The sequence below is a fragment of the Antechinus flavipes genome, chromosome 4 (genome assembly GCF_016432865.1).
Source record: "Antechinus flavipes isolate AdamAnt ecotype Samford, QLD, Australia chromosome 4, AdamAnt_v2, whole genome shotgun sequence".
NCBI lineage: Eukaryota > Metazoa > Chordata > Mammalia > Dasyuromorphia > Dasyuridae > Antechinus > Antechinus flavipes.
Window position 1 is genome coordinate 185359364 of NC_067401.1, and position 26850 is coordinate 185386213.

The window sequence follows — 26850 nt, forward strand, 5'->3', positions numbered from 1 at the left end:
GCCGTGACGCTGGCCCACGGACACCGTGCTGGGCAGCTTCCATTGGCCTACTTCGATGTACATCAGACTAGAGACCCGCCCCACGCCTTCATTGGCCAGGAATGCCGCTCTTCTCATTCATTCGGAAATGACGTTTAGGAGATGAGCCTCGAGGCTGGACGGCCATCTTGCCCCCCACGTGTGGCAGCTATGTGTCCTGATCACGTGCCTACATCCACCATCACGTGAGAACAGGTTGACTCTTAGATTCCCGAGACTTCCGGGTTTCAGGGTAGTTATTATATTTCGGTAGTCGTCTTGCTTCATCAAAGCACAAGTGCATGGGCCCGAGAACTAATCACCCAGCTCAAAACTTTTCATCAGCAACTCCTTCAAAACTTGAAAAATTTTTTTAAATGACTCACCGTTCCATCCCATTCCTAAACACCCCCCTACTCGACAAATAATTTTTAACTGGTTGTGTTTTTTAAAAAATTATACAACAGCAGCATCGGCCAAAGGATATATGAGAAGCCTACACCCTCTTAAATAAACTTAAAGAGGTTATAGAAAAGATTGAAAACTCAGGGCATTACGCTAATCCCACTGAGAGTTCTGTTGCCTCTTCTTTAAAGAATTTCCTACCTTAAACCGATCCCTCCCCCCATTCTAGTTCTCCAAATAACTTTGAAGTTGACATCTTTGTCCTGAGTTTTGAGTCCTTGAGTTTTTGGTTACCAGGAAAGTGTTACATGGCAAGACAGACTTCTGAAATCTGCCTTAAAAACTCCCCTTAATTAGGTAAAAGGGAAGAAGACAAATCATTGTTACCTGAAGAGAAACATTACCTATAATTCCTAGGCACAATCTGACAATGACCATATACCTCTGCATCCGACTTTTGGGTAGAAAAAGATCATTTGATCTTCAACCTGCATCCAGCAAGATATCCACCATACACAATCTCCAAAGGATCCTTTATTGACCACAGTAGGATCACTGACTGTTTATATACATACATATATATTTACACACATACACACATACACACACACACCCACACACACATCCATCTATCTATATATATATGTAGATAAACAAACAGGCAAAATTTGATGGCATGGCATACAGGAATCCCTTAACCCACTACCCTGACCCCCCCCACCCCTACCCATCCCCATACAAAAAAAAACTTCCACCAAGTTCCATAAATATGGAAAGGGAAGTGCTCATTAACACCCTCTTACCACACTCCCTTCAGGATAGAGAAAGGAAAAGGGGTTCTCAGTGCCAATCCTACCCCCCCACAAATCAATAGGGATTTAAAAAAAAAAAAAAAACCAGAAACCAAGGGAAACATTTAAATATGAAAAACAAACAAATATATGAGAAAGTCACTGGGTCTAGGGAGAAAAAGGAATAGGTTTTTGGAGGTCAGAGAGGGTAAAGATGTTCTTCAGCCTTCACATAGGGTTGGGGGCCTGGCATCCAAGGCTCACACAGTGAGTTTGCAGTGACACAGTTCTTTGTAGATCTGCCGACGAAGTTTGGGCATGTCTTGCTGTGTGAAGCTGAAGGGCTGAGACAGGGCCAGGTACTTGCAATACTGGGTATGAAGTAAAAAAGGGACAGTGAGGGCAACAAAGGAAATAGTGAGAAAATTCTTAAGAGGATAATTGTTGTAGTCAATTAGAGGTCTTTCTGAGCTCAACAATATGAGGACTAGATATAGTCAATATTTTGAATCCCAATATAAGAGGCTAGAAAGCCACAAAGAAAAGGCTGAAGGAACAAAGCCCCTCTGGGATTTCTAAGGTGGTGGTGATACTCAGAGAAGGCCTGCTGTCATTCCTCATGTTTGAAATGACAAAATCCAGGGGAGAAGATAGTAATATGGTCTACCTACTGGCTCACCTGCAATACAAAGGCACCACAGTCACTGTCATTATTTTGTCTGGCCACATTCTGGTAAGAAGAAAAAGAATACATCAACTACGCCTGGAAGCTTTTGATATATAAGCTCTTTCCTCCCACACATTCAAGTACTATACTGATTTACTCACCATTTTGAAATAACCCTTCCATCCCTGGTGGAAATCTAATCGATCCTTCTTTATTGCCTCAGCCTGTAGGTACTTAGCAATATGCTGAATTGGTAGGAAGAATATTAGCCAACAGTTATATAATAATTTAAGGTTCTAAAACACTTTAATTGCATTATCTCATATCATGTTGAAAATAATCCTCTAGGGGCAGCTAGGTGGCGCAGTTTGAACCCGAGTTCAAATCTGATCTCAGACACTTAAGCAAAAAAGAAAAGAACCCTCTAAAAACCATGGGTGGTATTATCTCAAATTTACAGATGTGGAAACTGATGCTCAGGTCATTTTTTCTTTTCCTTTTTTTGAGGCAATTGGGATTAAGTGACTTGCCCAGTCACAAAGCTAGGAAATATTAAGTGTCTGAGGCCAAATTTCAACTCAAGTCCTCCAGACTTCAGGACTAGTGCTCTATCTACTTCGCCATATAGCTCCCTGGTCATAAGATTTTTTAACAGTAGTCACATAAGTGTCATATAGTTTAAAAAAAAGGAAAGTTTAAAAAAAAAGAACACTCTAATGTAATTCTCCTTTTGATTAACATCAAATCCTTCAATTTCTCAATATCAATAACTAGAGGTTATATCCGCTAGTATTAGGCTCATGTCACTTTTACCTCACCACTTCAATTTCTCACCTTGGGACATCTTCGGTTGAGGGTACGCTGTGAATCAAAATAAGTGATGGTCCGCTGCCTCACATCCACAGAAATGAGTGACCAGTGTACTTCCAAGTGGATAGGGATCAGTAGGAGTTCCTTATTGAAGATATCCACCTGGGAAAAGAAAATGAAATGTAAGCTAAGAATTTGGGGGGGGGGAGGAGACATCTGAGCTTTAGAAAGAAATTTGGAAGAAGTGCAAGCTGTATGTCCCATGGCTTTAAGGACCTAAACATCTATGTTAAAAAGGAATGAGCTGAATGCCTGGATCCCCCTGAGCTAGGTCTCATCTGAACACAATTTCCTCTCCCCATCCCCCCATTCAGGATTTTGAGTTTTGTAGTGATGAATGTAGAAAGATATAAGGCAATGATGAACACAAAAGATGTTGAGAATCATTCTGCTAATCATGGATTATATCTGCTCTTTGGCAGGGAATTTTTTGGGGAAGATCAGAAGAAAGTGAAAAAATGGAAGGAAGGGATAATGAGAAACAGAATTACTCCTTAAAAGATAAGGAATATTACTGGTAGAGGGGAGAGAATAATTCTGAAACTCACATTTTTGGTCCACCTTTTTACTCCATCATAACCCTTGGTACGGAGTTTGTCATAGAAAAAACTGTTGAAGAAATGAACCTGTCGAAATGACACAAGAGCTGTTAAGAGTTACCTGAAATACTTAGGTCCCTAATACCTGATCCATCAAACAGTACTTACTCCCTCAAGAGATCTAGGCAATTGGTCCCTCAGCAATGAAACTTTCCTGACCCTTCTCTGGCATCCTATTTCCCACAATCTTTTCCCTGTCTGGAGGGAAAAGCCACTCTTTAAATCTTTGGAATTTTGGGAAACTGGGGTCAGGATCTCTAATCCTAAATCTTATCCTACACTTTAAGTAGAGAAAGAAAAGAAGTAATAATAATTCTCTCCGTTTTTTTTTTCCTTCCCCAATTACTCCTTATGTCAAAAAATGAGAGGAGTGAAGAGTATGGGAACATCCTCAATTGTTTCAAAGACCAAGGTACAAACGAATAAAGAGGCTAATATCTAATAAAAAAAAGAGTCATTCTCCTTAGTAAGAAACCTTCGTAATATACAGTTGATGTCCTTCAAAAAAGGACCATTTGTAGCATTGCATATATATATATATAAAATTGTGAGTTAAATATTACAGGCATTTCCCCCATTTTGTATATGAACAATCTAAGTTTCAGAGAAGTTAAATGACTTACCCAGATTCACACAACTAGGGATAGGGAAAAGATAGGGTTTTAATTTTAAGTCCTAGCTGTTCAGACCTCAAAGGTCAATAGTTCTGTTCACTTTTTTCCACTATACTTTGCTGTCTTCCCCCCAAAATAAAAATAAAAGATTTATGAGGTTTTCAGAACTGGAGACTTCCCATTCTCCCAGACTTGAACAGGTTTACCTCTAATTCCCTTCCAATGCCAGTCTCCTCCTCCTTTGCCCATACCACATATTCTAGAGCCTATAGCAGGATCATCCTTCCTGGTCCTTGGAAAGAAAGGACAGGTGGTTGGCCTCTTAAAACAGCCTCCTGGTCACTGGCTCCTTAACAGAGAGGAAGAATAAGGGAGTCTTCTGCTGGCAGTCCATTTGCTCCTGTTTGCCCATGAAGCAGGGCAGAAGGAATTTTGAGCTAAAGTATATCTTCTTCCTTTCCTCTCTCCCATTCTCTTTGAAAGAAGCTCTTATAACTAGACCACCTGCTGCCAACTGGAAAGACCCAGTGTTAACTACTGTGCACACCATCTTTAGACCACCTTTCTCTGAAGCTCTTCTAGCCTACCTGAGCCTCAAATACCTCCAATTGCTCCTATACAAATAGCAAAGGACCTTTACCCCTTTTTAATTATAAGGTAAACTTCATGTAGAGAATGTAATTATTGAAGGTAAAACTGAAAGAGTTGCTACTTAGCATAGGGTAGAGTAATAGACTTGGATTTAGGAAGATCCCACTTCAAATCCTATCTCACATACTTTACTAGCTGTATGATCCTAAATGATTTAAATTCTCTCATTCTCAGACCCCTCAGTAAAATGTGTCTAATAATAGCACAAATCTAGAACTGACATCAGGATTAAATGAGATTATAATATGTAAAACAAGTTGCAAACTTTAAAGTGCTACATAAACACAGATCATTGTCATTGTTGGTTATTATTCTCCAGGGCAAACGTGGAAGTGTAACTGCCAGCAGGAGAAGTAATGGAGTATGAGGAAAACCTGTAAGAGATTGGGGGAAGGGGATGAAGGGAGAAGGTGTCTTTATGAATGGACATTCAAAGGGAAAAAACACCAGTTTTCACCTTCTCAATTCCAAGATACCTAAAGGTCCACCTTTGATCCCTGTTTTCCCACAAGTCCCTATTCCCCTCAGGATATCTAATCTTCACCTCCTCTATAGTTTCTGGAGCTACAATTTCTTCTAGTCCCCTCCTTTTTCAAGTGGCTTCTGATAGGAGCTTAGCTTTCAATTTAAGAAATTCTTAAGAGGCTGAAAATGGTAAGGATGATAGGGTTGAGTTAGATGGGAGGTATATTGGCAGGGAGATGTTAGTTATTCCCTAATTAGGCCTGTTAAGTATGGACTTCATCAGTTATCTACCACTTCCTGTCTTTTCTTCAGGGAATCAGGAATTAATTCTCCCCAGGTTCAATCAGACCAGACATCTTGCCTTTGGATCAGCAGTATTGAAATAAACCTCTTTTCAGAGTTTTGTACAGAGAATAATCTAAGTATGGTAGAAACCTTCACCTCCCATTAGACATATTACAAAAAGGTCAGTTCCTATTTCCATCTCCAGATCACATGAAATCAGATTATTTCACAGATGAGGAAATTAGGCAAACAGGGTGAAGTCATTTGCCCAGGGTCACACAGCTAGTAAATATCAGAAGCTATATTTGAACTCAAGTCTTCCTGACTCTAGGCCCAATCTTATTTACTCTATCCACTGTACCATGTTGCTACCTTTTAAGGTCTCATTTTGTCTTAAATCTACAGTTCTTCTAAGGAAGGCCTTCCAAAGGTGTTTTTTGCCTGCTAAAAAATAGAATTGCCCCATTCCTCATTCCTAATTGAAATGTTCTTCTACCACTATTTAAAAGTTCTACAATCACTCCCCTTTTTTCAATTTTTGTCCATTCCAACTCCAGGCTCATCTTAGAGCCTGAGACATTTGGTCCATCCTACCTTCTCTGGGACAGTGTCCATTACTAGGTCTCCATACATATTCATCACCTTTAGGAGATAAGATTAAAGAAGAAAATTACATTAGAAGAGAATTTTTTTTAAAAAGCCCTAGAAACATTGTCCTTCCTCCTCCCACTACAAAGACAAGACCACTCAACCTGCCCTCTCCCCTTTTTCTAGAGAATATTCTATCCAAGGAACCCAGGTATCCTATTTCCAGACTTTCCTACCCTCAGAGATCACAAAATCTCATGGATAGAATAGAACTCAGAGATCACCTGGTCCAACCTGTACCTAAATAAGATCCATGTATCCTATCCCAGATCCTCACCCAACTCTATCCCTCACCTGGTCATTAAGCCAGTTCTGCCCGTACAAGGTCCCCAGGTCATCCATGGTCAGCACATGCCGCTTATAGGCCACACGAAAGCCTCTCACCATAGCATTGCCTGGCATACGCTGGTATGACTGGATCAGCTGCTGAACTAACCCTTTTCTGGTAAGGTCCAAGAATTGGTGACACAAGAAAAATGAGACAGGCAGAGAAGTGCTAAACAACACAAAATCCCTCCTAAACCACTGTCTCTTCTCTCCCCTCCCACATCTTCCTTTCAACATTGTCTGCAGGTTTTATTACCAAGTATCCCATTCTTAGTTCCCTGAGATTCACACATCATGCCTTCCCCCCTCCCTAAGTCTTTGGTTCCCTCCTCCTGGGCAAAAATAGTTTCCCCCTCTTCCAGTACCTATCCCAAAACACAGCTACTTAATTTGGAAGCATTAAAATTCTAGTTAGTAAAATAAATCAATAAAATAAAATTCTAGTTAGTAATCTAGCAAAGGGCATATGCCGAGGCTCACCTAGAAGGTGTGGAGAACTCTTGCTGGAAAATATCTTCTAGTTTCTCTACCACTTCATCTGTGCTAAGAGGAATGAGGCTGCCATAGGTCTGAAGGAATTCATCTAAGATGCCTAGGAGAGGGGAGAAGGGACTAAGTGAATTGGGCCTCTGCACTCCAATTTGAAAACAAATGCAAAACACTAGAACTCAGAAGAAAACTCTTGTTCTGAACCCAAGGGTACCAGGCATCTCCTTACTCTGTACACATGTTACATGCTCCTCCCCAAGGGGGCTATGCGGTCCAGCCTTTTCTCCTGGATGCTCCTGCTCCTCGGCAGCTCCTACTTCAGCTCCTTGAAACAGTTCTTGGGCAGTCCGGTCTCCAATACTGCATACATTACTGATAAGGATGCTAGCATCGGGAGGTGCCAGACCCATTTCTCCATCCAGTCCAGATGTTCCCCCAAAGCCATTAGGAAGAGAGCATGGAAGGAGACCTACATAGTAAAGAGAAAATTTGGGCAAGATAAGATTGGGGTAAACAGCAATAGGGAAAGAAGTTGGACTAAATTTTAAAAAGCCAGGAAATGGAAGAACAAAAGTAATTAGCAAAGATAGACAGCCATTGGGAAAGAAAGAAGTAAATAAAAAGAAAATGGGGAAAGAGGCAGAAAGTGATATTAATTGAGCTGAAAGAATTCCTTTTAGGTGAGGGAGTAAATAAAACTGGTTCCCTTCATCAAAAAGATGTTCTTTCCACTCCAGAACACATTTCCTTCCCAAGAAGGCAACCCAATAACCTCACTTTCACCAATATTGAATCCAGGCCTGACTTTCTGCCATAGCCTCAGATTCCCAAGTGTGACCCAGACAAAACATCAAGTATAACTGCATTCCCCATCATCTTTGATTGCTATGCTGACATTCAGAATTTCTATCCTCTAGACCCCATCATCCAGTCTCACCACTCATCTAAGAATCAAGTATTTAATAAATGTCCCATTCCCCCCAACACACACATCCATCCCCAATTCAAATATCCTATCCCTGAGAATCACCTTGCCCTTTGACTCTCCCAGCTAACATTTCTTTCAGTAGTCATTCCAGGCATTCTGGTTTCCCCGACCTCAAGTCCATGACATCTTGCTCTGCTTAATCCTCTTCTGTCCTACCTACCTGCATCAACTTCCAAAGGCTGGGGGGACCTCTGGGTCCACTCATGTCCATCTTCCTCCTGAGATGACCCACTGGGCAATGTGGGAGATCCCCTAACCCCTTCTTCAGCCATCAATGCCCCTAAAAGCCCCAGCCCAGCTTGAGGAGGTCCCCTTGGTGAGTCAAGCCTGCAGCTGGGGGATGTGGTAGGAGGGGCTACTCCTCCTTCCCGGGGAAGGAGAAGGTTCTTAGGATGTGGAGGACCCCGCCGCCGACCCCTCAGTCGACCCCACAGCTTCCAGTGGAATGTCAAGGAGGAGCTTTTAGAGTACAGCAGCATTCGAAAAGCTCTCATAGCTCGACGGCGCCGCTGAGAACAAGCTCTACGGGGTGGAGGACGGGAAGGACGGGGATGCTGAGGTGTTCCTAGCTGGCCCCAGCCTGAGGGAAGTCCCCAGGCCACCACCTCCTCTTCCTCCTCCTCTTCTTCATCCTCCTCATCATCTTCTTCACTGGCTGAAGCATCAAAAGAGGGGCGAGGGGTAGGGAGTCGATGGGCAGGAACTGTGGTCCCAGTCCCTTTGTCTGGACCAAACCCCCCACCTGACTTTAGCAGTGGTTTAGGAGGGGGAGGCCAACGAAGGCGCTCTCGACGGGGAGATGGAAAGATGGGGGATGTTCCAGGGTTAGCTGGCCTCCAGGGCCGATTCCCTTGGAAGGTCTCTTTCATCTTCAAGTAACCTTTAGGAAGAAAGAGAGTAAGTCACTATCTAAGCATTCTGCTATCAGTACCTTGCCCTTTGCCTCTCCCAGCTAACATTTCTTTCAAAAAAGAAAATGTCCTGTCCTATATAACAACTCATTTTTGAGTTGTGGTTTAAGATTTACAATACTTTCCTCATAATTCTCTAAGATAGAAAATTAGAAAAAAATCAAGAGCAAGACATATGGGAGGCAAAACTCCACATAACAAGATTACTTCGTCCTTCACATCTCCATGATAGGCAGAGTATTCAGCTGTGAGATTTCTCACCAACATTTGAATTATTAGTTATCCAGATTGTGAACTGGAAATATTTTTTTTTAAATAAGTGACTTTAAAGGCCACTACTCCTTGGATGAAATAGCTTTCCCCTTAATCCAAGGGTTTCTCCTTCAAATAAGGATCCCACCCTACTGAAAAGGACAAATGCTAATTTTTCCTCTTGAAAAGTTCTCACTTCAAAGCCTTCTGTCACAAGGCCTCTCTACTTCAACTTTCACCTTTTAAATTCTTTCTCCTCCCAAACCTATCCTTTTAAACAAAGGGAACTTAGGTCAGGCAACAGGAGTTAACAGGGGTGGTGTGGGATCTATTCACCAAAAGAACAAGTTTCTCTGTTTTAATGACAATAAGGTATAGTCTTCTAAGTATACTGTGAGAATGATTAATAGTGAATGATTAATAGTTAGGACTTGAATTCTGAGGGAATGACAAGCTGAAAAATTCTACCTCTGAGACTTAAAGAGAAGGGGGCCAATGTCCTCAAAAAGATGCAAAGTTTACAGATGACTACTAAAAGAAGCTTGGTTAAAATGTGAAACTCTTTTGAAGAGATAAAATTACTTCTCTCTGGGAAGGGAAAGGGAGTTGATGCTAGAATATGAAAATTACTTTAGTGAAAGAGAATTTTGAATAAATCTAGAAAAAGGAAATCAGGTGTTAAGATAGGAAATAATTAGAATGGGGGGAGGGGCAAGAGAAAATACATTAAGATAAAATACAAATAAGGGAAATAAAAACCCTGAAGCCTCCCCATTCTTGCATCCACCTCTGCCCTTCGTCACTTTTCATTATCCCCTCTAATGCTCCCCCCTCTAAGTGCTGTATCTTCAAGCTCCACACTGTTTCTGGCCGCCGCCATCACCACCCCCCTCCCCCAGTTCCTTTTATCAAAACCTGAAAATGCTTCATTCTCTGGACATCGGGAATCCCAAAAAGTCCGCGATGTTGGGTTGGGGCTAAAAGAAGGGGGAGGGGTGGCGAGGTTCAGCTTGTAGAGCTCTACCTAAGGGGAAAAGCCCTTCCTATGGGGTAAGGAAGGGGGCAGTGGGAAGGAGGGGGGAGAGCTCATTCTGGCTACGGGGGTTGAGAACGAAGGGGGGGATCCAGTACTCGATTTTGGGCAAACGCTCCAGCTCCACTTCGACCTCCTATCTCACATCTCACCCCGGAAAAAGGCAGTAGCCCCTCAAGCACGGGTGTGGTTAGTGCTGAGCATTCTGAGAGGGGAGGGGTCTCGCGGCCGAGTCCTCACCAAGGGAGCAGGAAGGGGAGCTGGAAGAGTAACGGGGAGGGAAAGGGAGGTGGGCCCAGGCGTCTCAGTCTCCCCAGCTCATCCCGGCAGCAGCTCCTTTTTCTCCCTCTTGTCGCTCACGGGACTGAGCGCTTCGCCTCCTCTGCTCGAGCTCACGTTCCTCGGCTTTGCAACCGCCACCGCCTCCTTCGTTCCCACCACCGCTACCTTTCCCCTTTTCTTCTTTCCCTTTTTTTTCCCCCTCCTCCTCCTCTTTCCTCCCCACCTCCTTCTCCCCTCACCTTCTCTCCTCTCCTCTCCTTTTTTCTCCTCTCCCCTCCCCTCTTTTTCCCTCCCCTCCCCTCCCCTCCCGCGAGCCCCTGGGCCACCGGGATTAAAGCGGCGCCGGATTAATACATCACTACCTGCCAGCGCGCAAGCGCAAATGTACTTCACTTCTCAAACGATACCCCGCCTGGCCTAAGGCCTGGTCCCGCCTTCTTCCCATAAGCACCTTGCGCAGCAGTCCACGCCCACGGCGACACTAGACTGCGCATGCACCTCTAGAAGTCCGCCCACTTCTCCATAGATCCCTTCCCCTCCTCCCCACACTTCTTACTCGGTCCCAACCGCCCCTTCCAGGGAGTGGAGGGGAGCGGAATGGATCGTTCCGGGATGCCCTCAGCCACGAAACCCAGGCTCAAACTGATTGGGCGAAGGGAAGAGCTGTCCTGGGAGCACTTAGGGACTGACCTCAGGGTCAGACTATGTGGAAGCGGGCGGAGGCAACCCAAGTAGGGATGATTGTAGAGGGACTCTTTCTACGAGTCCAAACCCTAAGTAATAAAGGCCGATTCAAGCAGAGATGTCTGGACACGTAGCATCCAGCCCCATAGCATTCTGAGTAAATGTTTTATTTACTGAACGAATGAATGAAGATGAGAGGAAGAGGCTCTTCATAAGAAGAAGGCATGGACCAGTTCTCCTGGGAAATGAAGCAGTAGACTAGACACCTATAATCTTTTTTTTCCAGTTTTGAAGAAATATGCCCTGGAATGGTTCTAGGGATGAGAATCAATCAATGGGATCAAATGAGAAATTTTTGAGAATGAAATGAAAAAAGTAAACCACTTTGCAAAGCCAAGGGGCAGATTAATGAGGCACCATTAATAGAACATATTGTGGTGGGGTTAAGAACCGAAATTGATTGGGTTGTAGGGCCAAATAAACTGGTTGGATTTAGATGGTAATTAAGGACTAGGACGATAGTTGGGTTGAGGAAAATTGGGGAACTGAGTTAGGAAGTGCACTGGGAGAAGTAATTGGAGCAGACTGCTAAAATCACTTTTATTTGATACATGTTAAGACCAAGTGATGGACAAAAAGGAGAGCTTATCAGGGATTGTTTGTGGGGATTGTTTAGATATGGCGTGAAGTCCACTGAGTTGCCTTCAGGTGTGAGGTCTTTAAAGTCTGCTTAGGGATATGGAATGGAGCATAATGATACAAAAGCAAGAAAGATTGTAAATTAAGTATCCAAAGCAAGGAATGTAATATTGAAGGATATGGGGGAGGAGGGGAGGTTATTTAATATCTGTGTGATCTTGAGTGGGTTATCCTAATGTTTTGGACTCATTTCCTTATTTGTAAAATCTAGCTTTAAAATCTATAATTGTCTGACATTGCCAAATGTAAAATATCATGTGCATAGATGTTAGTATCACAGATTTAGATCTTTGTGGTTCTTTCATTTTACAGATGAGAAAACAGTTCCAAAGGGTGTGACTATTTAAATACTTTTACAGTGAGGAGGATGAAGTATGTGGTAAGCAAATCTGAGAATGGTACATCAAGTGAACAAATGAGGCATTATAAAATGTGTAAAAATGGACTCTGAAGTCAGGAGTTATGGAATATGGTTGAGTAGGAATATATTTAATATTTTGGACAAGGCATTGTGGAGTTCAATACACTGAGAGAATAATGTCACCAATTTGCCACTAGGCGGTACTGCTGTTGTGGAAGAATTGTAGCAGTACAGTATAGGTTGGAGAGTAAGATGCAGTAAAGAATTGGGGTCCAGAAGGAGATCAGATCCTTTATACTTCTGCCCCAAATTTGTCTGTAGGAGTAGGGAGAAAAGAAGGAAGAATAGAAGGAAAAGGGACAAGGGAGAGAATTAGGTCAAAATCTGGAAGTAATCTGTGTTCTAAAGTACCAGGCCTTTGCCTAGTCTACCCTTTGGTTGAGCATATATATATCTATGTTAATCTCTTCTCAAAGCTCAGAGTTTCACTAAACCCAAGAAAGTGCCATGGGGAGTGAGATCAAGTTTAGCTCCTGCCCGAGGAATTGTGAGACTCAAAATGTCCCCTTGGTATAACTGGAACACACCTGAGAAGGGGAGAAATCGTAAAAACACCTCAGACAACCACATACCCCTTTCAAAGACCCAGATGTGTTATCACTTTCCTCCTCTTTAGTCCATAGTTCTCTGCATCCCTTCTCCTCTCATCAACTCCCCAAGCAATCAGGGTTAAATGACTTGCTCAGGGTCACACAGTTAAGTGTTAACTGAGGCCAGATTTTGAACTCAAGTCCTAATTCCAGGGATGGTGCTCTATCCCACTATACCACCTAGCTACTCTAAACTATATCACTTTTTAAATCATCTCCCAATACCTATTTGTCTTACCCCCCTTTTTTTCCTACTTTTTTCTCTCAAACATCCCAGATATCCCCAGTTTTTTCCTGATAATGGACATTTCTTCTCCCCACATCCCTACTAAGACTCAGGAATTTTTTCCTAGTTCGCTCTTCTGAGCCTTCATCTTTTCCCCCTCACCTGCAGTATAGCAGCTGTTATAGGCTTGGTGGAGATTGGAGGGCATGCTACAGACACATCGGGATAGGATCTCTCTTCCTTGCCCCTCCCGATAAACCACCTGGCCCATGGTGAAAGTTACATCATGAAACAATACCTGGCAGATCAGAGTAGTAGGGAGAAAAAAAAAGCCATTAAAGAAGGCAGTACTTTGAAGTTTCTGAATCAGCCAAAAAAGAGATAGACTTCTGTTGTGGTATGAGGTAGAAAAGGGTCTTCTATATCCTGATCTGAGCAGGGACTAGGATATATTGACTCTGATCCCAAGGGAACCAAGAATTCTCAGGAATGTGATGGAGCACATATGACCTTATAAGTATGTATGGGGTCTTTATAGCATTTTATTCCTTTATGGCAGAAATAATTAAACTGAGGGATTTCAGGATATCAATTAATGTAGATGGGGGAAAATTAGATTTTTACTTCAATATAATTGGTTTTCTTTGTAATCTTATGTATATTACATATTTAAAACATTCTGAGAAAGGCTTTCAAGGGTATCACCAAACTGCCAAAGAAGTACACCACCCCCCAAAAAAAGTTAAGAACCCCTGCTGTGGAATCAAAGTATCTCAGAGGCTACCTGGCTGTACAGGAGATACATTCCAGTTTCCCGGACTCCAACAACATGTCCTTGTGGTTCCAGACCTCCACCATGCCTCAGTGCTGGTTCCCACATTATCTCTGTCACATCAGAATCCTCTGGAGGTAAGGGGTAGCGTGGCTATCAGAAGAACTCCCTATAACTCTAAGACTTTCCCATCCCACAGCTTCTACTCCCCTTGGGGACCCATGAATCCATCCCCTTTACTCCAATTTTCCTTGCCTCCTTAAGCCATATCCAAAATGATACTCACCTCTGGAAGTACTGTTAATAGGAATAAGGTGCAAAACTGAACGTTTTCCTAAGGGAGAAAAAGGGGTGCTTTCAGCTGTATCACCTACTCTTTGCCCTGAACTCTAGTCCCATTCCTCCTCAACCTTAAAACTGAGAGTCAGTCCCCATGGTCTTTGTTGCTTCCCCATGAGTTCTCACTCTTGTACTGATGTTCTTGGGTGAGGACTTCTCTCTTCCTTCTAGTTATTTCCTCATCCTTCAAAGCTTCCATTTCATCAGTGCCCTGCTTATAGGAAAAGAATCAGGATTAAACTGAATCCCAGGGATCCAGCTCCATTAAATTTCTCCTTCCTCACCCCCCCACCCCCCAAACAACCTATTCTCTGAGACACATCTGCTACACTCCTTTTCTAGCTTCAAATGTTCAGCCTAATGGCTGTATTCCAGCATCGGCTACATTTGATAAGCTTTTACTGAAAACCTGGATTTTCCCTTGACTTCCAAACCAGACTGCTTCCCACTTTAGGGTTAGGAGTTCAGATTGTAATGGGGCCTGAAAAGGCAGAGATTAACCAACTGCCAACTGCACAGGAATTCAGCTTACCCCAGTCCCATTTTTCCAATGTCCCTCATTTTTCCATCACTCACCTGTTTGTGGAGGATCAGCAAAGGATGCCTATCTCCCTTCTGATGAGACCCTCCATTCCCTTTCAGCTGGGCCACCTCTCCCCTCAGGGTCTGGAGCTCTGCTTGCTGAGTTAGTAGTGCCACTGCACAGGCTGCTACCCCTAAAGCTGTCCCCCAACTCAACCAAAGGGAAACCAAGAATGCTGGGTCTCGGCTTGGACCCCCAGGGAGGGGCTTGGGAGATAGTAAAGGAGACATGACTAGCCTGAGGACCCTGCCAGCAGCTGTGTGTCACAATAGAGGGTAACGGAGTGGGGGGAGGGTGAGGAATGGGAGAGATAGAAAGGAGGAAGAAAGTTACGCAAGAGAAAAGTAAAAGGGAACTTGAGAAAAGAGGGAGGAGGAAAAGAAATATCGTCCTATTTCTCAGGTGCCCCCAAAATTGGATCTCCTGATCACCTTAAGATCAAACTTCCCCCTCCACCTCATTCACAACTCCAAGAGAAAGAATGGGTTTCAGTCTCCCAGGCAATGGAAGGTTGGCTGCCAAGAGACACATCATACAGCAATACCCAGGGAAAGTGGACTGAAGGGGGAGGGACAGACTGAAGAGGGTGGGAGCAGCCTAGAGATGGGGGAGGGAAACTTAGAAAAGAGTTTTATGGATAGATGGAATCCCTTGTTTAAGCAATGGGGAAAACAACTTTTATGGGCCAAGGGAAGAGATTAGGTGGGGATAAATTTAAATTTTGGGTTGGGAAGGTGAATAGCAGGCAGAGGGGGAAGGTCAGAACTTAAGAGCAATAAACTGGCCCAAGCTCTGGGGTTATGGCTAGGACCAGGGTGTGTTAGAACATGTCCTGTTACTCCCTGTGCTGAACTTGGCAAGCAATTGACTTCCTGTTTCCAGAGAAAAGTTCTTATATGAGATTACCAGAAAGAAACAACATTGAAATAGCTTAACCAAAATTTCCCTCCACTGGACAAGGTGATCAGTCTTCCCAAGTGTATTCCTAGGTTGGCTTGTTTACTGATTTGATTCCCCCCATCCCACTTCACCTCACCTCATCCTATCTCTATTCTATACCAAAAAAATTTCTCCCTGTGCTCCATATCTAATGCATGTACTATGAGTGGCCAGAAGGAAGTCTCTGCCCCACCTAGTCCAAGGGATTTCCCCTTCCAGGTAGAAAATGAAGCTTACTAGGTAAATGAAGCAAAGTTTTGTATCTTGGTCAGAGGCTTAATTTCTGTTTCATAGTTTGGGTTTTATGTAATGGAAAGTGCTCTGGACTTAGAATTGGAAGACCTGCCATTTATTTACTACATGACTCTAGAAAGTCACAATCCTTTATGGCTTCATTTATAAAATGAAGGGATTGGACTAGATGATCTAAAAAGTCCCTTTTAACTCAAATCCTATGATCCTCACTTCAGGCAGCATAGTTTCTGTTCCTACTTAGGATTTAGAACCACCCACACCTCTACCCCTTCCAACTCCTCCAACCTTCAGGAATCCATATGTCCTCCCCCTTCCCTCCAAAGCACCCAATTCTCTTTAAACCTCATTCCCTTCAAGTACTATTCTGATCCCTAAACCTCCCCTCCCACCCCTACCCTGTCAAACACAGGCTGTCATTTTACCTTTTTAATATCCATTATCAACAATTCATTTCAATAATAAAAATAACTTTTTTTAAAAATCCACAGGGATTTTATCAAGGAAGAGAGTAATCTTTATCTTCTACCCATCAATTATGGAACCCACCCTACCTCCCCACAAATCTCCTTAGCTTTCCCCCACCCCATTCCAGTCTCTCTGCTTTTCTGGTCCAGTACCCCTTTGTTGAGAAGTAGGTCTTCCAGGGCCCCATCCAGGCATTTAGGCTTTTCCAGACACATTGTTTCCATGAGGAAGGCAACATAAAATAAAAGGTTAAGGGATCCAAAACTGGAACCAAGGGGTAGAAATATGGGAGAAAGAGGGAAGAAGTATGAGTTAGTGGATCAATGGAGGACCAGAACTGAGCAGTAGAGATAAGGAAAGGGGGAGGAGGTCTTGGAGAAAGGAAAAAGACAGGGGAGATCAGTGGTAGGATAAATGTTGAGAATGCTTTGGGGGTAATTGATAAGGATATGGACACAAATTAATTATTGAAAGCCTAGAGATGGGAGAATCTGAATTATAAGAACTAACGGCTAGGAAGGGCATTGCTATGAGGAATTATGAGAGGGAAAGACAAAGCTATAGAGCTTGATAAGAGAACAGCAGTGTTATTTGGGGGAGGACAAGAAGAAGGAAGGATAAAGTTTTGCCTGAAGTCTAGGAAAGCAGTCTTGGGATTAAGGAGTATCACTGCACTTGAAAAAGTCCAAAGTAGGTAAGGAAGGGGGCAGCCTTGAGGTGTGCTGAAGGGAGAGTTCGGATCTTCAGGGAGACTCCTGGTCGAAGGAGCAGTAGCCCTGACACTTGGCAGAGCCTGAGTTGTGGGCCTGGAGAGCTGGCTGCTGTAGCTGAGAACTCTTCCAGGCAGCGCAGAGCCAAAGAACCATCCACAAGCAAGTCCAGCTTCAGGTAAACTGCCTTCCCCTCATCAAAGTGTACCTAGGAAGAGATATAAGAAGACAAAGAGTGCAGATGCAATCCAGACCTTAAGCTTCCTATGAGGTCTCCCTCCACCTGAGCATTACAGCAACTTGGGCATTGTTCCCATGATTTCATTCTTTTTCTGTCTTTGGCTTCTTCCTTCCCTTCCCTGCCCATCATTTTCATCTTAAGTTTTGGTTCCCATAAGGGATCTCACCTGACAGTACAGATAGTAGAGGCCAGCCCTGGTCACTGTAAATTCTGCACTCTTGGCATCATATCTCAGTGGACTGGTGCTATTGATCTTGGCCTCCTCCCAGCCACTCACTGTCCCATCCATACCTAGATAAAGATACATACTTGATAGGTTAGGGGAGGAGAGAGAGAGGATCCTTTCATAGGCTTTAACCATCTTTCTCTTATACTCCCAAAAATAATTGATAAGATTCAGTCCATAATATGCAGAGACCTATACAAAAAGAAAGATTCCACACAAAAATCTTCAGCCTTGGAATCTCAAAATACATTTCTATTTTTTGTGGAATTTATTCTAGAGTTGGGAAATTAAATCATATAGGAGGAAATGACAAAACCACTATTAGCAAGGATAAAATGACACAATTTTAATGCAAGATAAATATGTAGCAATAGAATTTTTTTTAACCCAAAACAAGGCTAATCAGGGAAGGTTTCTTGGAGGATGTGAATTTTGAACTGGGTTTTGAAGGAGTGGAATGACAGGATGACATAGAGTAGTAGAAAAAGAGGAATTGGGGTAAGCCATTACTAGTAGGATCTTGAAGATTGGACTGAAGTGTTTGGATTGGACACAAAGGACAATGTTCAGAAATATTTATAACTTACCATATGTTTCACAATGTGCTATATGTAATACAAATGAAAGAAATGGAAAAGTGCATGTGTATACAAAAATATAGTAGCTTTTTTTCATAATAGCCCCAAAGTGTAAATAACAGAAGTGTCCAGTTATTAGGTAATAATGGCTAAACAAATTACCACATCTGAATGTAATGGAATAATATTGTACTATAAGAAATGATAAACCATTTCAGAAGAAATTGAGCCCTCTTTGAACTGATGCAGAATGAAGAACTAAAAACAAATTTATACAAAGACAATAATATTAAAAAGAAATGGTCATGTTGAGTTTAATATAACTACAGGATAACCAGTGTAAAATATTCAAAAAGTAGGTGGTGATTATGGAACTGGAGCTCAGGAAAGAGACTAAGGCTGGCTAGAATCATCTACATATGGGAAGCTAGATGCTGCAGTGGATAGAGCATTAGCCATGAAGTCAAGAAGACCTGAGTTCATATCCAGCCTCAGACACTTAACACTTATTAGCTTGTGTGCTCCTAGGCAAGTCATTTAATCCCCATTGCCTCACAAGAAAAGAAAAAGAATCATCTATGTAGAGATGAACCCATGAACCTCAAGATCCTCAAGTGAGATAGTATGGAGAGAATAAGAGGTCCCAGGACAGAATTCTGGGGGACATATTGTTGGTTTGATCTGGAAAAAGATCCTGCTAAAGAGCCTTGAGGAATGATTAGTCAGGCAGGAGAATCAAGAAAACACAGTGTAATTAAAAACCTAAGATGGAAAGAGTAGCCAGGAGGAGAAGGTAAACAAGTATCAACTGCTATAGAGAAATATGAGAATTGAGAAAAGATCATTAGATTCAACAATTAAGGGATCACAGGTAACTTCTAAGAACAGTTTCATCAAAATGAAGAAGTCAGAAACTAGATTGAAGAAAGTTTGTTTAAAAAATGAAAATAAGTGGAAGCATAAAGTACAAAGTTTTTCAATGAGTTTAGCTGAGAATGGAATAAGAAATAAAGCATAACAACCAGCAAGAATGGTAAAATCAAGAAGTTGGGTCTTTTTTTTAAAGGATGGTATAAGATATAAGAATGTGAGCAAAAGGGAGAGTCAAAATATAGAGATTAAAGATTAGAAAGTAGAGGTGAGAGTAGGGAACCATCTGCTGGAGAAGATAGGAGAAGATATTATCGAAGATGCATGTTGAAAGATTGGAATTAGGAGAAAGGCCATCATTGGAGTGAAAGACAGTAGAGAACAATATCATACAGATATGAAATGAAAAAGGATAGTATAGAGTTAAACTGGTATGTATATCAAAGGATTGAAACTGGGAAGATTGTAACCAATGTAGGGATGATGACCTGAGAAAATAATAAAGAGTGGAAGTCCTGGTAGGGATAAAGAAAAGAGTTAATAATCATGAAACATAAGGAAAGGGAGAATGATTTTTAAAATTTCATGAACAGGAAGTGGAATACTTTTCTGAGTCATGGCAAAACCAAGAGTATATAGGAATAACTGAGTGAAATGGAGTAGATCATGAAAATTAAGTAGAATGAGGAACTAGGAACTAGTAGAAGAATTATCCACTATATCACTTGGGCAGTAGTACAGAATAGATAATAGTGGATGGGGAGTCAGGAAGACCTGATAACAAATTTACTCTCAGACATTAAGTAAATGTATGACCCTAGTCAAGTCATTTTAAACCTCTATCTGCCTCAGTTTTCTCATATGTAAAATGAGGATAATAATAGCACTTACCTCAAAAGATTGTTATAAAGTCTGATAATATTTATAGCGCAATATAACTAGAAAGTTAGATTCTTTGAAGTAAACTCAATATTGAAGGCCTCTAGTATGAGGAACAGTTGGGACTTGAGTTGGACCTTGAAAGATGAATGAGAAAAAGGAAGAGGAAAGCAGGGCAAGTTAATGAGGAGAAAAGCATGAGCAAAAACTTAAAGTTGGATGAGAATGGCATGTCAAAGGGCAGCCTAAAAAATCTACCAAGCCAGAACAATGGTGCTCTTGAGAAACCACTACAGATTCATGAGTGACATAAAAGTAATTCTAATAGTTTTATGTTTTCGAGAGGCAGATCACGTCACCAAATCACATTAAGAATATCTTTGAATAGTATTCAATACAACAGTCTTTATTAAATAATTTGTGCAAAGGCTGGGATATAGTGGAAAGAGCCATAGATGAAATCAGAAGAAACAAGTTTAAATTTAAATGGAAATCTTCCTCTCTACTTAATAAACTTGAGTTTATTAACCCCCTCATTTATAAACTATAGTGCTAACTTCACAAGATTTTTGTGAGTTCCAATGAGGCTATATAAGCAAAATGCTTTGCAAATTTTAAGGTGCTATATGTTTGTTATTATACATTTTCAGTCATGTCCAAATCTTTCCATTTGAAGTTTTCTTGGCAAAGCTGTTAAAAAGTTTGTCCTTTTCTCCTTCAACTCAGATAAGGAAACTGAAATAAACAGGGTTAAGTGTCTTAGTCAGGGTCACACAGCTACTAAGTGGCCAAAGCCAGATCTGAATTTAGGAAGATGAATCTTTGTGATGCCAGGCCCAAAAGTTTGTGCTGCATCACAAAGCTGCCCCATTTTTAGTATTACTAATCTACATCATTGGCCATCTTCTCCAGGACCCTCTCAATTTCTTTCTTTCATGCCTCTCATGCCCTTCAACTCCCTGGGCCTGGAAGAGGAGTTGATTTTCTCCTTGCTTCTCAATGCAACTTCCAGACCATTTTTCGAGTCATCATCATTCCACAACTTCTTCTCCCTTGAAGTTCAGACCGTTCATCTTTATCACCTGAAATAATTCCGTTTCAATTATTGGTAATCTATCTTCAGATCATTATCCTTTCTTTTGCAAAAAATATAGTACTTTGGGGCAGCTATGGCTAGATAGAGCACCAGCCCAGAAGTCAGAAGGACCTGGGTCCAAATCTGGCCTCAGACACTTAATATTTCCTAGCTGTGTGACCCTGGGCAAATCACTTAACCCCAACTGCCTTAGCAAAAAGCAAAAAAAAAAAGTATAGTTCCTGCTCTACAATCTTCTTTCCCACTTTAAAAGTGGTCCTCAAACTTTAGGACTTCAATTTGCAAAAAGGTATTTCCTTTAATATTTTGACATCCTAGTTTATCAGCTTTGCTAGCTCCCATTACTTACATCTTCACCTTACTCACCCACAGAGATAACTACAACTTAGATCCCTCCTTATCCTTCAAATAAATGAATTTTTCTAGCTGTGTGATCCTTAGAAAGTCATTTAACCTCTAAAATTTTTTTTCATAATCTTCTATTCTTCTATTTTAGGCCCTGTTTTACTTTTTTTTTTTTTTTTTTAATAACTTTTTATTGATAGAACCCGTGCCAGGGTAATTTTTTACAGCATTATTCCTTGCATTCTGTTTTACTTCTTTTAAGTCTATTCTTTGTACTTACCATAACCTTTCACTCCATCTTGTTCTGTCAGTCTCTCACCCCTGCTCTGTTCTCATTTTCTTCCATTTTCAAATGTGATATGTGATTGACTAGCTTAAGTATGCATTATTATCTATTCTGAAATCTCTTGCCACTTCAGCCAGTTACTGCTCAGACCTTATCAAACTTCGATCTTGGATTAATTTTACTAGCAACTGGGTCCAATACAAGTTCCGTACCCTTTGTACTTGTAACTGCACCCTCATTGCTTCAGAGCAATTTTTATTCTTCTCCAATTGACTCTGTCACACTTCCCAAAGGGGTTATTCATATCTTCTCCTCTTTCCTCAAGTTCCCTAAATCACTCCTTCATCTTTTTCAGCAAAGAACTTCCCCTCCTACTTTATTGGGAAAAAAAATTATTTCTCATGAGCACTCTCTTATTAACTTTATATTTGGGGGAACTACTCTCGATGGAAAATCTCTAAAGTCTCTCTCTTGAAGCACCATCTTTAGACCATAGCTTCTTAAATTGTAGGTCACAACCCTATATGGCGTCAAGTAAGTGAATATAGAGGTGTCACAAAAAACTTGGTAAGAGTAAAAGGTAATCAAATATTTCAGGATTTAATTCTTTATAAAAAAAATTAAAAAGTACTTCTATTTCATTAGTATGCAAATAAGTTTTCATCTGTTTCATTAATATGCAAATTTACTTTCTTCTCTAGTAAATGGTAAAAGTATACATACCAAAGAATTGTTTTAAAATAAATTTCTTTATGATTTATTATTAGTAAACATTTGATTTTTATACCTATTTTATATAACTGTATTCTGGGGGTCAAATAAAAGTTTTTCCAGTAAAAAGGGGTAGTGGCTGGAAAAAGTTTAAGAAACTCTGCCTTAGACCTAAAGAAGGCTGGATAAGGGTATAGGCTGCCCTCTTTTTAACCTGCTCCTTTGGCCTGTCTCTCCTAGGAAATTCAGGAAGTTAGGAGTGGGCGGTGGGGAACGAGATTCCTCTGTGCATTGACAGTTGCCAATGATCACTCAAATTGCAAAGTTTGATGGTTTCATCTCAGTAGCTTTTAATACAGTCACTACCTCACTCTTCCTATGTACTCACTCTTCACTAAGCTTCTGTGATATTATTCTTTCCTGGTTTTCCACCTTCCTACAGGATCACCTGATTGTCCTCTATTTCCCACTCACACTGAGTGCTACTGCACTTTCTGGCCTAGGGTTGCTTCTCTATATAAACCCTTAATGATCTCATCAGATTCCCTAAACTCAATTATCACCCCCATAAAAATGACTCCCAAATCTATATCTCTAGTTTTAATAACACTTCTGAACTTCATTCTTATAGTGAGTTTTCTACTGGACATATCCACCGGAATGGCTTAATATTTATCTATACGCTTAGCACTTGCTGGGGCTCCAAAATAAGGATAAGACAGTCCCTACCTTCTAGAGACTTATAAGCTAATCGAAGAGATAAGGCTATCATTCACACACCCTTAAAAATTAAAATTATATATAATTAAGTGCTAATTGATATGGTATAGATTATAAATGTTTACATGAGAGGGAGATCAATTAATTGTCTGATGAAATAAACCAGAAAGACTCATGGAAGAGGTAGAATTTGAGTTGGACTTGGAATGATAATAGGTGGGACTGGACTAAACAAGAGTGAACCTGATATGCTTGTGATCTGATTCAGTGGGGAATAAGGAGTCATCAAAAGATTCTGAGAAAAGATGGGACATGATATAAATGAGGTTTAAGAAACAGTCTGCTAGAAATAACTAGTATGGTTTGAAAGAATAGTTCAGAGCAGGAACAAGCCTTATTATTGTAATAAATTAAACTTTGGGGGGCTGTATTGGGGTTATGACAATAACAGAGGATGGGACATAAATAAAAGAAAACTCAAAAATAGGTGACTAGATAGGAAGTGATGAGAAGTCTTGAAAAGTGAAATGCCCTTCTCTGACCACATTTTTCTATTCCCTTTACTTTCTTTACTCCCTGTTCCCTTACTTTCAAACCAATTTTTTGTTTTCCATTCTCTGGCTCCTTATTTTTCCAATCTATCATCCTTATTCTGGTTTTATTTGCATCTTTACCTAAATTGTACCCAAAGTACAAGCTTCAAATTTCAAAGGAAATCTCTTGACTTTATAAATCCTATCCCCTTTTCTCCCCTCTACCTCAAAATATCTTGGTATTTTATCATCCTTCCCTTTATGTTGTCAAATTTAACTTTCAATTGTGTTCTTGTATCCTGCCACCTCCTGCTTCTTCTGGGACCTATTCCTTCTGTTGTGAATTTCAATCTCTTTCTTGACTACATTCTCAAAGCTCCCTTATAATTAAATTTTCCTTATCTTTGTGATCCCTTCAAACTGTGTCTTAATTTCCTCACTACCCTCTTACTTTTTTTTTTTTTTTAAGCTCTTTACAATTTGGCATTCATCACCCACTGCTCCACTGAAAATGTTCTCTCCCATGACTCCACCAGTGATCAAGACCAATGGTCTTTTTTTTCAGTCTTTGTCTGTAGCACTTGATTTTTCCCTCTTGAAGTTGCCTCCTTTCTTGGCTTCCAAGACACTTTTACCAAAGGTCTTATCTTACTTTTTATGAGCTCTGACTTCTGTTTCTTTCAATTTGATTCAGTAATTTCTCCTACAAGTAGACAATCCCTAAGGTTTTATCCTTGACCTTTCTCTTTTCCTTCTTTGTGAAATCTCATTTGTTCTTTTTTTCTCCCCAACAATTTCATTTTATTTTCAGTTTCAAATTCTCTTCCTTTCTCCTCCCCTCTCCAAACCATGCAGAAAGCAAGAAAAACTTTACAAATATGTATAGTTATATAAAACAAATTACTATGTTAGCTATTTCCAAAAATAAAAAGAGAAAATAGGCTTCAGTCTGCATTCTGAATCCATCAGCTCTTTAATCTCGATGGAAGTAAATGGCATGTTTGATCGTAAGTCTTTTGGAATAGTGGTTGGTTATTGTGTTGTTGGTGCTTAGTCCCTCTCTACATTTTCAAAGTTGATTATCTTTACAATTTTGTTGTTAGTGTAAATTTTTCTCATTCTGCTCACTTCACATTGTACTAGTTCATAAAGTCTTCCCAGGTTGTTCTGAAATCATTTTTTCATCATTTCTTACAGCATATAATCTTTATGTAAAGGATTTACAAATTTATCTTTCTAGCCTAGCTTCATTTCAAAATTCTGGAAAGAGAATTTCCAACAATCTGCTAAATATCTCTATATGGATGTCTAGCCAGCATCAAATCAATATAATCAGTATATCCCAGTATGATCTGGTCTCCGACAAACCATCTCCTAATCTATTAGCAACACTATATTAGTCACTAGTAAAAAACCTGAAGGCACATTCTTCCTACAGTCTTGAGAATAAAGAAGATGTGGACAGGCAAAAGAGTCCCTACTCACTTTTGGGATTCAGTACTTACAACCCTTTTTCAATTTCTACCCCTTCCGCAGTCCCACTCCCATTTGTCCATTGTGTTTATTTTTATGGACACTACTGCCAGCTATATAGCTTGATATTCAAGGTCCACCAAGGAGTTGAGGCTAAAAGATTGGAAGAATTGGGCAGAAAGTCAAAAGCTGAAGGAGATGATCCTGTATAACTTCAAGCCAACAGTACAGACAGTGGAGTCCATCACTTACCAGCCTGAGCTCCATCCATTGCACGAACTATAAAACACATAGATAATGTTACTTAATTTTTGATTGTTTGCTCAACACTACTACCAACTCAGTCATTTCCTTCCCACTATTCATATCTCACCTTCATAGTGTGCTGCATTCACTTTTCGAGTCCGAAATTTTGAACCCTTCACAGCTAAAAATAAAGAAAGGCCAGATGAATAAAAGCATTCTTTCTGGGTACCCACAGGTCTGATTTCCCCAGGCTCTGCTATCTTTCCTGAGTTCAGACCTTCACCCCAGGCTCAACCAGTTCTTATCCTGTTCACCAGCCCCTGTTCCCCTCTTGGGACACACTGTTCCTCTTCTCTCCCTGTATCTCTCTCCCACCACCTCAATATCTTGTTCATAGTTGAGATCTGGTATGAAGCAAGGTCAGAATGGTGGGACACTCACCACGGGAAAGGCGTACTCTTCTCTTCAGGATAGGAGCTAGATTCTGGCTTTGGGAAATCATTTGCTAGGGAAAGTAAGTGCAGATTTGAACCAGAACCTTGGCCTATATAGCCTCAGCCCAGTATCAAACTAAAGAGATACCCAAGTTAAGAAAAACAGACAGTATGAGAGAAACCTATAAAGACTGTGGCTGAAAGAGGGGAGCCAGATAAAGCCAGGGACAAACATAGCAACAGAATTTCAAAGCTGTTGGAGAAAGTGAGACATCCCATCCAACTAGCTCATTTTAGAGGTGAGCAAACCGAGGCCAAAAGTGGGAAAAGGGCTTCTAAAGGTCATTGAGAAAGTGAGTCTGGACTTAGAAAGCACTATGTTTCCCTTAGGATAATTCAACTCTAGGAAAGACTTAGTCTTTCACACATTTTTTAAAAAATGTGGTTTTGAGTAAAGAGCACACTAGGTCTGCTCTCCCAGGCTTTACTCCCTTTCTAGGACCCTCTTAGAGTCACACCCTCTGTTGCCTCTTAGGAATACAGGGTTGTTTTGCCCTTAAGTTAGATTGAAGGCTGCAAAGACACTCAGAGAGAATGAGTCAGAGAGAATCAGGAAAATAGAACAAAAAATGACTCGGGGAGATACATCTCACACAAATAAACATACCATTACTGCCTCAGCCTCCTTCTCCTCCTCTCTGTCTTGCTGGGCTGGGTCCTATAGAGGGGAACAAGAAAGGACATTAGAAGGGAAACAAACCCTCTCCCTTCTCCACCTGATTCCTCACCCTTGGCTCCTCACTTCTTTCCAACTAAGTTCCATGCCTCATTTTCCCCCAATGTCTCTTCAGCCACTTCTGTTTAGTAGTCCCACTCTGGCTCTTCCCAGTACTCCTCTATTTCCAGGGCAAAAGGGATCTCACCTGGGAGAATGGGGATGCCTGGGTCCCCAAGCTGATAATCATTAGCAGAAGGCCGAAGCAGGCAAGAGAGAGGCCCAGGGCCAGGACTAGGGTGGGTAGCAGGGCGGTGCCCAGCACCCCCCGTCTCCCTTTCCGCCTCTGGCTCCTACGGGTGGCCATGGGGGTGGGGGGCTGTGCTTCACAGCGCCCCCCCCACCCCCAATCAGGACCGGAGGGAATGGGGGAGGGGGAAGTGGGAGGGAGCAGCCTTAAAGAGGGAGGGGCAAGGGAAACGGGAGGGAGGAGAGGGATGAGAGACAGGAAGCGGACAT

At 41.3% G+C, this 26850-nt stretch overlaps 2 protein-coding genes across 7 annotated transcripts; both read right to left on the minus strand.

The window, feature by feature from the left end:
• Positions 1–937: 937 nt before the first annotated feature.
• Positions 938–16133, minus strand: SENP3 (SUMO specific peptidase 3). Of its 5 annotated transcripts, XM_051995803.1 has the most exons (15): positions 14603–16125; positions 14153–14237; positions 13974–14021; positions 13700–13818; positions 13078–13213; positions 7978–8697; positions 7059–7298; positions 6821–6932; positions 6308–6455; positions 5960–6007; positions 3300–3377; positions 2716–2853; positions 2043–2126; positions 1894–1944; positions 938–1585 (listed from the first exon to the last, which is right to left on the minus strand). In XM_051995803.1, the coding sequence occupies exons 1-15, from the start codon at positions 14837–14839 to the stop codon at positions 1475–1477; spliced, it is 2355 nt and encodes a 784-aa protein (XP_051851763.1). In that variant the 5' UTR covers positions 14840–16125; the 3' UTR covers positions 938–1474. The 5 variants fall into 5 exon arrangements, with proteins under 5 accessions (XP_051851763.1, XP_051851764.1, XP_051851765.1 ...); XM_051995804.1 differs by lacking the exons at positions 1894–1944; positions 2043–2126 and having other exon boundaries at positions 14603–16133; XM_051995805.1 differs by lacking the exons at positions 13078–13213; positions 13700–13818; positions 13974–14021; positions 14153–14237; positions 14603–16125 and adding an exon at positions 10254–10535.
• An 81-nt stretch (positions 16134–16214) lies between these two features.
• Positions 16215–26797, minus strand: TNFSF12 (TNF superfamily member 12). Of its 2 annotated transcripts, XM_051995812.1 has the most exons (7): positions 26540–26795; positions 26284–26334; positions 25624–25687; positions 25310–25363; positions 25189–25215; positions 17386–17510; positions 16215–17186 (listed from the first exon to the last, which is right to left on the minus strand). In XM_051995812.1, exons 1-7 carry the CDS (start codon positions 26696–26698, stop codon positions 16935–16937), a joined length of 732 nt encoding a protein of 243 aa, XP_051851772.1. In that variant the 5' UTR covers positions 26699–26795; the 3' UTR covers positions 16215–16934. The 2 variants fall into 2 exon arrangements, with proteins under 2 accessions (XP_051851772.1, XP_051851773.1); XM_051995813.1 differs by lacking the exon at positions 25189–25215 and having other exon boundaries at positions 26540–26797.
• Positions 26798–26850: the final 53 nt, after the last annotated feature.